At 43.8% G+C, this 13,127-nt stretch overlaps 1 protein-coding gene across 2 annotated transcripts in view; it reads right to left on the bottom strand.

Annotated features, from left to right (window-relative positions):
• The window catches only part of ATAD1 (ATPase family AAA domain containing 1), a 39,500-nt gene extending 29,596 nt beyond the window's left edge, over window positions 1-9,904 (bottom strand). The window contains exons 1-2 of one of the 2 annotated variants that reach the window (XM_055118704.1): window positions 9,797-9,904; window positions 4,578-4,752 (exon numbers count right to left, since the gene is read on the bottom strand). In XM_055118704.1, the coding sequence (XP_054974679.1) occupies window positions 4,578-4,739 (162 nt within the window). In that variant the 5' untranslated portion in view covers window positions 4,740-4,752; window positions 9,797-9,904. Of the gene's footprint in view, window positions 1-4,577; window positions 4,753-7,610; window positions 9,052-9,796 lie in introns of those variants that run through there. The other variant, XM_004607500.2, reaches the window with a different exon arrangement.
• Window positions 9,905-13,127: the final 3,223 nt, after the last annotated feature.

Below are 13,127 nucleotides of genomic sequence, written 5' to 3'. Positions count from 1 at the left end.
GCTCTGCACATGCATATGGGTCCCTGAGCACAGCCAACTGACTCTCTGGAGGGAGGCCCCAGCACTGCAAGGTCATAAGCATTCTAAAGCATCACCTGGTATGGCCCCTCCTCGGCAAAGAAACACTGGGAGTGGTCCTTATTAATCAAATTAAAAACATTTTTCATAGGGGGAAACTCACAAATACTTATCTACACAGGAATAACCCTGGGCTTTATTTCCATCCCAGTGAAACACATATCTCTAATAAGTAACTATTTATGAGAATATGATAAAGGATCTCTAAGTACAGACCTTTATTTGAGATTTGGATCCACAACTTCATTTAAAAATGCCCAATACTAGATGAGCATTTCTCATAGATTCCTACCACTAACACAAACTCAACATGACCAAATCAGGAGGAGATGATGGGGCATACTGAGGAGAGAGACTAAAGAGTCTTGGACACCCTGGGGGTGATTTGGTACATCAAAACCCCAGACACAGGCCAGAGAGAGAGAGTCCAACAGGTTGAGCAGAGTCCAGGATGCCACCTCACAATCTCCCTCATCCCAACACTGCCATAAGCAAACCCTGGGCACAGAGCTGGAACAGATCCCCAGCAATACCAAGTATACGTACCCTCCCCCGCAAAATAAACACCTTAAACACTCTAAATGCAAAAATTTAGTACTGTAGCACTGTCATCCCGTTGTTCATTGATTTGTTCAAGTGGGCACCAGTAACGTCTCCATTGTGAGACTTGTTGTTACTGTTTTTTGCATATCGAATACGCCACGGATAGCTTGCCAGGCTCTCCGAGAGGGGTGGAGAAATCAAACCCAGGTCAGCTGCATGCAAGGCAAATACCCTACCCACTGTGCTATGGCTCCAGTCCCTCATAAGGTCAACCTAAAGTCAACTTGCAGCAAAAATTTAATCATAAAAAAATATAAAAGCGGGGCTGGAGAAATAGCACAGCAGGTAGGGCATTTGCCTTACACGCGGCCGACCTGGGTTCAATTCCCAGCATCCCATATGGTCCCCTGAGCACTGCCAGGGTGTAATTCCTGAGTGCAGAGCCAGGAGTACCCCTGTGCAGTGCCGGGTGTGACCCAAAAAGCAAAATATATATATATATATATATATGTATATATATAAAAGCTAAATTATTATATCCTATACACTTTTTCCATCTACCAGATTCTAAACACACACACACACGCGCGCACACACACACACACACACACACACCAATTTCTTTGAAGACATCAGACAATTCTTGGCTTCATTTGTATTACGTCCTTTCATTTTCCCCATAACATCACAAAGTCTTTCTAAGCATTTATTCTTATTCACGTATTTCACCCATTTTGTGATTTTCACCCCTAGACTGTACGTAATTACTAGGGCTACTATCTATCAGCAGCAGATCTCACTGACTTTCCCCAGTTCCAATTTCTCCTATTTCTGACTCTGTATGCCCAGGGGATCATATGTGATGCCAGAAACTTGAACTGGGGTTAACCACATGGTTTAATTCTCTGGTCCCCTTAACACACTCCTTTGCACTGCATCCACATAATCAAAAATTTGGGGCTGGAGCGATAGCACAGCTGGCAGGGAGTTTGCCTTGCACACGGCCGACCCGGGTTCGATTCCCAGCATCCCACATGGTCCCCTGAGCACTGCCAAGAGTTATTCCTGAGTGCAGAGATAGGAGTTAACCCCTGTGCATCACCAGGTGTGACCCCTCCCCCAAAAAAGCAAAAACACATAATCAAGAATCTTTAAAGATTTTGTTTATACAGAAAATTACTATTTATATAGAAAATTTCTAACAGGACAAAAGCATATTTCAATAGTAGGCAGGGGTGGGAAAGAAGGGGTAAGATAAGAGTAATAGAAATGCTAAACCAAGACCATTCTTATTTTTCAACTTCTGAAAACCTGTGGCATTTATGAGCTTATATTCACCCACCCCAAAAATTACAAGGACGGGGTAAGAAAAAAGTACAGCTCCATTAACAACTTTATACTCAAGAGTCCCTTATCTTTACTTCCATATCTTTCTCTCCACGTTTCCTAAAGTTACATGAACCCTCTACTCCAACTAAACCAGTTTACTTTCTGTTCCTTTAAGAGAGCTTTTCATTCCTAACACCATTACGATTCTCTTCATAATTATCTTTCTGAATGAAACTGTGTGAATATTCTCGAGGTGACTCTCTCTCACAAAGCCATCCACAACTGCCTCATTCACTGACAGATGAATATGACCAGCTGATACAGAAAAAAGTATCTTTTTCTAAATATTAGTTTGTCTATACTACTCACTAGGACGAGCTACTTAAAACTATAGTTTATATGAACAGGTACATGACATTTTTTCCTACACATGAGAACTATTCACACACTATGAGAACAAATCCTGGGTCTAATATTTCATATTCCAGATACTCAGAACATACATAGTTTTTAATAAAGCCTTAAACATTGTTTTGAATAAAGCCCTAAACACAGTTAATAGGTATTTCTTTGGCTTCCTGCATGTCTACATACCTGAAAACTATACCAAGTCAAGAAAACTAATGACAAAATTATTTGCTTAAAAGATACTTTGGGGGTTGGAGCCATAGATTAGCAGGGAGGGCACTTGCCTTGCATGCAGCCAACCCAGGTTCCATCCCCAGTATCCTATATGGTCCCCCAACTCCAACAGGAGTGATTCCTGAGTGCAGAGCTAGGAGTAACCCTTGAGTACCATCAGCTGTGGTATAACTAAAAATTACCTTGGCCATAAAGATAGTGCAAGGAGAAAAAGTGCGTGTTTTCACATGTAGGAGACTTGGGATCGTACCACATGGTCCCCTGAGTATAGCCAAGTATAGCCCCAAAGCCAAAAAATTGTAAAATAACAGGGATAAAGTGATAGCTCAATGGGCTTGGATGCACACTTTATATGCAGGAAAACCAGGTTTGATTCCTGGCACTTAATCGTTCCTTGACTGCCATGAAGACCCACAAGTCAGGAATGGAACCAGGAAAGGCTGGAGTTTGTCCCAAAAACAAAATTTTAAAAAGTTTTAGTAAAGGGGGCTGGAGAAACAGGAGAGGGGCTAAGGCATGTGCCTCACGTGCAACTGACCTGGATTCTACCTCCAGCATTGCACATGATCCCCCTGAACCACCTGCAATGACCCCTGAGCTCAGAGTCACAAGCTCTGAACACCACAGGGTGTGGCCCAAAACCAAAACCTCTAAAAATGGAGCCAGAAATATAGGTAAAGATAGGTAAGAAGGTGAGGCACGCTGACGCAGATGCAGTTCCACCAGTAGGAACTGGGTCTGGCCCAACCTCCAAAAGAAATGCTCTAAAAGTAATATGACATCAACGTTTTGACCACAAACTGGATTTTTATGATTCAAGGAAGAGATGAATGCTGCATTTAGACTGACACATGGATATATTCAAATAAGCTAAATAAAACTAAATATCTATACCGATCCAATTTTCTATTCACAAATTGACTGATGAAGTTATATAGACCTTGAGTCAACTATTTCACAATCAAATTCATGAGAACTTAAAAACATCTAAATTGCTTTTCAGATAGATACAGAAAACAATATTCATAAAACTTGGGTTTCTTGGATTTAAGAGCTGTGGATAGTAATTTATTCACATCCATTTCCCCTGCTATGCTACTGCATTTTGAAACAACACATTTTATCCTAGTTGCCAAGCATTTCCTAATAATTCAATAAATTGCTAACTTTATCAAAATCATAACTCACAGAAATCTGGGCCTATGAACTTTTTTTTTTTTTTTTTTTTTGCTTTTTGGGTCACACCCGGCAATGCACAGGGGTCGTTCCTGGCTCATGCACTCAGGAATCAACCCTGGCGGTGCTCAGGGGACCATATGGGATGCTGGGATTTGAACCCGGGTCGGCCGCGTGCAAGGCAAACGCCCTACCCGCTGTGCTATCACTCCAGCCCCGGCCTATGAACTTTATATAATAAACAAGCCTATATCTTGTCCTTAAAACATATTGGAGAAAAAAAAAAAGACTCCCTTTAAGCACACTTCCTTTTTGAGAAAGATTAGAAACTGAAACATAAAGATCATCTTAGTAAGGAAATGGTAAGAGGCTATGGTTAGAAAGAATAAAAACCATAGCATATAAGTAATATTTTAAAGCAATTTCTTAATTAGAAGTGTTTTCTAAGTCTGAAGAGTGAAAATTGTATTATGTACATTTTAACCAATATACAAAGCAAAGTGTGTATTATTACAGAAGACAGCTTTCAGTCTTTTGAAAACTTCAGAGTGCTTCAAATAATATTCTTCAAAAATATTCTAATGAGGATGCTCTAAACAAAAATTTTGTAATTTTTCTTTTTTCCCCTACTAGTTTATAGTTAAAAATGATTTGAATAAATATTTTACGAATTATACTTAATGATAGCTTCATTTGGGTTTATAGAACTCACTAATTTATAATTCTACCAAATTATTTCATTTTGAAAAAATAAAAGATTTGCTAACTATAAGAAAATGATTCTCAAACATTTAACATTGTAATCATACCTGTTTTTGAGCTTCTACTTTTTGCTTTCTGGTTGGATCAATTGCATCTACCATCCACTTGATTGTAAAGTATGTTACTGCACCAAATATTGTCAAACGAAAAATTAAACCAACAACTTCATTCCGACTCAAAGGACGAGAAAAGGCTTCAGCATGTACCATCTTGATTGTTAACCTTAAAAAACAAACAGAAATGTCACTAGGTAATAACAAAATTGTTGGTAAGTAGCTGAAACAAAGGAAATTAATTTCTACTAGTCAAATTTAACATTAGCTACCTCTAAAATGTCTTAAGGAAAAATATACTTTCATATTTCTATATCTCCTTGCCTTTCCTTTGTGGAGCTACCCCCGAGTCATAAACTTAGTTCTGCTTGCCCATTTGGTTGCAGTGCTTGCCAGGGTCACACACTTGGTTGTGATGTCCTGGAGATCAGGCACTTGTCCCCCTGGGATTGCACTTGGTATATGGGTTTCAAATTCTCAGTCTCAAGCCTGCAAGGCAGACAAGCTAATTATAGCGGTCTAGAGACATATATTGTGTAAGCCAACACATTTTAAGCTCCCCCTTAGAAACTGATGTGTATCACCATTTTCAACCAAATGTCCTAAAAGCTCATATGATTTAAGTAATTCTATTTCAAGAATTCAGTAAACAACTAATGATACTCCTTATACATCATCAAAATAAGTATTTTGTAATATAGAAAAATGCAGCACCTAGCAACTGAAGAAAGACAGCGGAGGGGCCACAGCCATTAATGCAGTGGGTACGGTACTTGCAGGTTCAATCCCCAGGATCCCACATGATCCCGAGCCCACCAAGAGTAATTCCTGAGTGGAGAGTCAGGAATAAGCTCTGAGCACCACTGGGTGTGGCGCCCCCAGTCCCTCCAAAAAGGCAGCTCAACAATGAAATGACAGGAAGAATCTCTTCCAATGGCCAAGGAGATGGTTCAACAGGCTAAAGGTATACTTTGTAGGCAGGAGGCCAGGGTTCTAGGCCCAGACTGCCTGGTCCCCTGAGCACCACCAGATGGAACCTCCAAGTACTACTAGGTGTGGTTCCGGAACAAAACAAACAAAACAGGGGCCGGAGCGATAGCACAGGGCGTAGGGCGTTTGCCTTGCACGTGGCCGACCCGGGTTCGATCCCCGGCATCCCATATGGTCCCCAAGCACTGCCAGGAGTAATTCCTGAGTGCAGAGCCAGGAGTAACCCCTGAGCATCGCTGGGTGTGACCCAAGAAGAAAAAAACAAACAAACAAATAAAACAAAAACGGAATTTCTTCTGTAAACTGAAGAGCGAGCTCAATAGGTTGAGGGCACATACTGTGCATGCAAGGAGGCCTGCTTTCAATCCCTGGCACCTCATGTTCCCCCGAAAATGCCCGAAGGGTAAGCACAGAGTCCATGAGCACCCAGGGTTATATCCTTCCCCTCAATTTTTAAAAGAATTTCTTCTAAGTATATTGTAGCACTGTCGTCCCCATTGTTCATCGATTTGCTCGAGCGGGCACCAGCAATGTCTCCATTGTGAGACTTGTTGTCACTGTTTTTGGCATATTGAATACACCACGGGTAGCCTGCCAGGCTCTGCCATGCAGAAAAGATATTGTTGATAGTTTGCCGGGTTCTCCAAAACGGATGGAGGAATTGAACCCAGGTCAGCCGTGTGCAAGGCAAACGGCCTACCCGCTGTGCTATCGCTCGTCTTCTAAATATATATTTAAAATAATTTTTTTAGTGAAACTCAAACATGAATCAACTCCCTCCCCCTTACATTTTAAACATTTTATCAATTAGTGACATTAAATTCTGGGGCCATCCTACTGCTTCAAACCACCAAACAAAAGTGGGGGGGGAGGAACTAAAACAAAAATTCAGACAATATAGCACTCAGCCCAAAAAGAAAACAAAAGTGGCACCATGCTTACTTTTTTACTTATATCCCTGAGCAGCTACCTCAACACAGCTAGGCTAATGAAAAGCACACATTCCCTTGTTGAAAGGCAATAACTACCCAGAAGAATAAGCATGTGGGGAATGACATGACCGTTACAGTTTGGAAGGTAATAAATGCTTTAAATAATGCTATTATACTCTTCATCGCATAGGACTATAATAAGAAAGACAAATATGTATCCTCTGCACATATGTGAAAAGGAATTTATACAGATCACCCTGCAATGTTGAAAATTAGGCACTAATCACAGATTAATATTAAAGGTCCTTACAATTCTAAACTTGTTTGTTGGAGAAGGGAGATAGCTAAAAGGGTTGGGTCACATGCTTTGCATGCAGGCACACCAGGGTCATTTCCTGGGTTCAATCCCTGAGGAGTGGCATGGAGAACCCCAGGGTGTGGCCCTAAACCAACAAAACCAAAGTTCTTTCACTACTATTTTTTTTTCCCCTATGTCGAAGGGGGGCACATCTGAAGGTGCTCAGACATCATGCCTGGCAGTGCTCAGGGGACCACATGGGGTTAGGGATTAAAGCCGGGTTGGCCACATGCAGGGCAAGCACCCTATACTCTGCACTATCACACCGGGCCCCATGTTTCACTGTCACTTGTTCAAGTTCCTCTTTACCTCCAGAATAGCTCACAGCAATTTTTAAAATCCTTTTAGATGCCTTCCCTTCCATTAAAGAATCTGTTTTGGGCCAGAGACACAGTCTAGAGAGTAAGAGGCTTGTCTTGCACATAGACAATCCCCGGTTCAATCCCCAACAATTATGGTCCCCCAAGTACCAGGAATGACTCCCTAGACCAGAGAGTCACAAGTAGCCCTTGAATACTGCTAGGTGAATATAACCTAATTTCCCCCACAAAAATCTATGTTTCTCCCAAATGGATGTTCCCCCCAAACTCTCCCTTTTATGGGATTCCAAAGCATTCAAGACTCCTAATCTAAACGCAATGTGTAATTTTCAAGCATTTTCCTTCTCGTCACTTTTTAACATAACCTTTCAATAGGTAGAGTCCATGTCATCTCAAATTGCCACATGTTAGTTTCCCTCTAGCATACCTTTCTGGTCACTGTCACTGTCATCCCGTTGTTCATCGATTTGCTCGAGCAGGCACCAGTAACGTCTCCGTTGTGAGACTTGTAGTTACTGGTTTTAGCATACGGAATATGCCACGGGTAACTTGCCAAGCTCTGCTGTGGGGGCGAGATAATCTTGGTAGCTTGCAGGGCTCTCCAAGAGGAGCGGAGGAATCGAACCCGGGTTGGCCCGCGTGCAAGGCAAATGCCCTACCCACTGTACTATGGTTTCTGGTACCTTGGAAATATCTTGGCTCAAGCAAATCAAAATGTGCTTTCTATTAGTATTCCTGAAAACGGGTCAACAATACTTCACTCCTAACAGGAAGTAAAAAACTGTCTTTTTTGGTCTTTATTTCAAGAAAGTTAATTTGAAAATGCCACTAAAATACATGGCATCATTATGCTGGGGCCTCATCTGCAGATGAAAATAAACCAACAGGCAAAATCGAGCTTATTAACAATCTGTAGAAACTAGGAATATTTCAATGAAACACTTTCTTTTAGTCTATTAGAATTTGTAAGATTGCCATCTGCTGGCTGTACACTGAACTACAAGCACTAGTGCTGTTAACCAGTACTACATTCAATTAACATAATTAACTTCTAATCTTAAGAAAAATATTGACACAAAAACCTCTATACAGCTTTTTTGTTTTGTTGTTGCTCCTTTTAATTTTTATTAAGACATCAGTGATTTACAAAGTTGTTCAGAGTAGAATTGTTTCAGGTGAACAATGTTCTTAAATGGAAAATGGAAACTTAAATGGAAAATGGGATTATAAAAAATAAATTAATAAAAGTCAATTTGTTAACTGACTGCTATATGATTTTAACCTATGGAAATAATGAAATTAAAATAATTTAATTCAATACGATATATTCCCTATTGTCATTTACATAACAGATTTCAACTCTGACATAAAATATATTGCATAAAATTTTAATTATAAACTTAATTATGTGGTACATAGGAAGGTAATTCATTATTTATTTGAACATTTCTTTATATAACTTCTTAAATTATTAATTGCAGCAACAGTCCTCTAGATCTAAGGTCACTTCTAACACAATAGTCCACACTTCGGTAAATTGATTCAAAATCCTAAAATGAAACTGAAACTTGAAACTTGTAGGTTCCACCCGCGTACTTTGGGGTTACATTCATCTATCATTCATACGATATTAACATAGCAATGTTAAAATGTTACAGCAAGACAGCAAAATATAAAAATTAAAGTACTATGAGCAGGCATACTATTCTAAGGACTTTCGATCTTGTAGGAACATTAGGATCAATTAAGTGAATGCCTACATATGCACAAAAATATGGCCGGTGCTATATACATACAACTAGGAAGTAGGACCCAAAAAAAAGAAGAAAAAAGCCAGAGTTATCTAATATGCAAAGATGAGACCCGTTTCATCTGCAAGAGAGTTCATTTCAGGGTAGGAGGGAAAAAAACTGTGGTGAGCCGCGGTTACCCCCTCAGTCAAGGAGCCGGTCCTCGGACGGCAGCAGCAGCACGGGCGCGTACTAGGGGGTTTCGCTAACTCACGCGAGTGTTGCACGAAGTTACCGGCGGGCCAGAAGCGCCAGTTTTGCAGCCACCAAGGCCCTGGGAACACAAGTGTGTGATCAAAAAAAATTTCTTTTCTTTTAAAGCCTGCCAACCTTCACAGCGGAGAGGTTATCGCTACCATCACCGTCTTCCGCCGGAGCGTGCCCGGGCCCGGCGACCTCCGCTTTCTGCACTGGGTGGGTGCAAGGCGCGTGCCACAGTGAGGGCGGGGCGCAGGGGCAGCCTCCCAGCCCGCGCCCCGGCCGGCCCCGGAGCGCCGAGAGGCTGCAGCCGCCCCTCAGAGATTCCCCCGGAATAGCAGGACCCGCGGGGGCAGCGCCGGCCGAGCCCAGAGGACCGCGAGCCGGCCCGGGGCTGGCCAAGGCCCGGACGCCCTTGGAGGTTAATCCGCGGGATAACCAGGGCTGCGAGGAACCTGGTGGCCGGGGGGCGGTGAGGGGGCGACACTGAGTCGGCACGCCAGGAGGAGGCAGCGAGGCGACCCTTTTCAGCTCGGCTTCCCGGATCCCAGCCGGTTCCGAGAAGGAGCTCCAGGGGAACCCTTAAAACCCGGCCCGCGAAGCCCCGCCGAGAGCCGCTACTCACCCCAAGCAGGAAAAGGCAGCAGCAGAGCGCCCCGAGGCCGGCTCACCCAGGAAGGGAAAGCCTCCGCCGAGAGAACGCTTCCGGCGGGCGCTGGCCCCGCCCCCGAGGGCGGAGCATGCGCGCGCACGGCCCGCCGCCGCCAGCACGCGCGTTGCCGGGGTTGACGGCGGCGGCCCTAGATGCAGAGGCGTTGAGCCGCGCACGCCCCACCTGCAAGCTGCGGGCGGAGGCTTGCGCGTGGCTGCCGCGAACTGCCAACCCCCCTGTATTATCTGTCCGGCCTCCCAAAGTGCTATTTTTTTTTTTTTAGTCCCTGCCTTGTTTGCCAGCTCCGACAAATCCGGAGTGTTCTGCAGAGCGTGAAGAGGTGCTCTCTCTGGTTGTCTTGCAAAGAAACGCTTCCCTGATTTCTACACCCTTTACTCTCCGTTTCCCGAGTCTCTGGGCATGCAGCCCTTAGCCAGACTCGCGTGGCCACCCCTCACCCCACTCCATCTGCCTTTTCAGTTTCTAGGATGAGCTCATCACCTCAGTCCCTCCGCTGACTGGTTGAGGGTGGTGCCTGCAAATCCTGGCCAGCCCACCGAGACCTGCTGACGGTTGAGACTGAAAGGGACCTTTGGTGGCAGGTTTTGCATATCGGTGACTTCCTCTTTTCTAGTACCCCGTTCCCTTTTCTTGAGTGAGAGAGGTGACACTGGGCCTCCCAGGGGAGCGAATCTGGAAGTCAGCGCCTCTTGCAAACAGATTCAGAGCAGGCATGAGGCTCCACACTGGACCCCGAGAGAAAGAGCATTGCTTCGTTCAGAGGAAACTGGAGCAAGGGCACGGTTCTTCTAGAGTTTTCTTTTCCTTATCCTCTAGGGGAGGCACTTAGTCCCTCTCAGCTTTTAGGGAGGTCTGTGTTGACTGCAGCCTAATTGTTGGGCGGGGCAAATGCTACTGTTGCTGCAGACTTGTCCTACTGTACTGAGGACAAGAGCTACAATTTGTAGTCTAGCTGTCAGGGAGTATACTTGTATGTTTCTTGATGACCGTGATGTAAATTTCTCCTGGGGCTGGGAGTTCTGTAAAATAGCCTTTATCAGGCTGGAGCGATAGTACCGAGGGTTAGGTGCTTGCCTTGCACGGGTCCTATCAGGGGGTCTATCCCAGGCACCCAATATAGTCCCCCTAGCCGGCCAGGATTGGTCCCTGAGCACAGAGCCAGCAGTAAACCCTGAGCACTGCCCGTTGTGGCCCTGAAACCAAAAAAAAAAAAAAAAATAGCCATTATCTTCTCTCTTTGCTGTTGGGTATTGGTGTGTTTTGTTGCCATTAATAAGCAAGAAAGATTAAAGCCCAGAGAAAGTTCATGAGCCTACAAAGTGGCAACATTTTGCTGGATTCTGGATCTAGTTCAAACTCTACATTTTACATTTTCTCTTCAGACCTCTTTACAGTTTTCCTTTAGGATAGTAACTTAACACAAATGTAAATTTTTTATAAATGAAAGAAATGGGAAAAAACATGTTTTAAAAGGGTAAAGATGGGATGACAATGATACCTGAAAGTTTTAAATTGTTTATTCATTTATTTGCTTGGGAGGTGGGGAGATGCCCTGCCATGCTCGGGGGCGGCTCCTGGCAGTACACAATAGCAGAACTTGCTGCCCTGATCTAATGGGAGCAGGCCTGGTCATGAATAGGCTGTCTTGATTTGATTTCTGGGGATCACTACTGCTGGTGCTCAGGAGGCCTCACATAGTACAGGGGATGGAACCCTAGTCAGCTTTGTGAAGAAAAGCACCCCACTTATTTTTTTTTCTCCCTGATCCTCTGTTAATCTCATTCAGCCCCTGATCCTGAATAAATTTTATTGTTGTCTAGTTAGGGGTTTTTTGGTGTGTGTGGGGGAGAGCACTACTAGCAAGCTCAAGGGTTATTCCTGGCGCTCAGGAATCACTTCTAGAGATGCTCAGGGGACTACTACGAGGGGAGCTTGGGTAGAACCTGGGTCAGTGGCATGCAAGGCAAGTGCCGCAGTCACTCACTGTACTATCTCTCCAGCCCAGTCTTGAAAGTTTTGAAATGATTATTAGACTGGAGAGACAGTGTGGAGGTAAATCTGCAGATCAGGCAGAAAGGAAAAGAAAGGAAAATCATCAGTCCTTGGAAGTCTTGGAACAGACTGGTGATGCTTATGAGAACATGCTTACCTAGGCTAAAAGGTAGTGCTACTAAAGGAAAGAGCTTTGAAGTTTTGGGTCCACTGGGATCCATTGCCACCTGTAAGGAAAATGAGTTAAGAAGTGAAATTTCAGATGGTTGTGGAAGAGCATATAGGTCAGTGATAGAGCAAAGGCCTACCTGTGTGAGGTCCTATAGGTTCCATGCCTAGAAGAGAAAGAGAGAGAGAGAGAGAGAGAGAGAGAGAGAGAGAGAGAGAGGTGAGGAAGAGAGAAAGGAAAGAAGGGAAAGAGAAATGATAGTGAGGTTCTGTCATTCATTGAGAGGGACAGGTCAACTAAAGAACTCATATGTGTTACTTGAAGAATTAGGGTAACCAACCTAGTCAGTTTACATGAAATTCAGTATTTCTGGGGGAGTGGTAGGGGAGGGTTATGTAACACTTGCAGTGCTCAAAGACTACTCTCAGCTCTAAACACTCCCAGCAGTGCTCAGGGATCATGCCGTGCCAGGGATTGAACCCAGGCCCCCACCCCCACCCTATGTGCTCTAAAAGTCCTTTGAGTAATTTCTTGACCCAAGTAGCATTCTTGAGCATAGGACTTGTCAGTGCTAAAACTAAAAGATTCGGGAGCAAGAGCAACAGTACAGCAGGTAGGGTGCTTGCCTTGCGTGTAGCCAACTTGGGTTCAATCCCTGATATCCCATATGGTCCCCTGACACCATGAGAAGTGATCCCTGAGTACAGAGAACCAACACCTCTACCCCCCAAAAAAACACCAAACTCCTGACTCAGGCATAGGGTAGGTAGATAGTGGGTCACCCTACATTGAGGTCATCCTCAATGACTTCCAGACAGAGTGAGATAGAACTGCTAGTATGACTATATCTGGTTGAAATTCTTTTAGTTCTTTGAGGATGGTAGCAGAGAAATGGAAGTTGCTGAATAAAGTAATCAAGACTGACCATACAGTTTGTACCCCTCAAGTCCTAAATGAATCAGCTTAACTCCTTTTCTGGTGGTTTAGGTAGGAAACTACACCTTTTTATTTGGTCTAATTTTTTTTTCTTTTTGGGTCACACCTGGTGATGCACAGAGGTTACTCCTGGCTCTGCATTCAGGAATTACTCCTGGCGGTGCTCAGGGGACCATATGGGATGCT

This window comes from Sorex araneus, chromosome 11 (assembly GCF_027595985.1).
Source record: "Sorex araneus isolate mSorAra2 chromosome 11, mSorAra2.pri, whole genome shotgun sequence".
Taxonomy (NCBI): Eukaryota; Metazoa; Chordata; class Mammalia; order Eulipotyphla; family Soricidae; genus Sorex; species Sorex araneus.
This window is presented reverse-complemented; position numbering and strand designations above follow the sequence as displayed.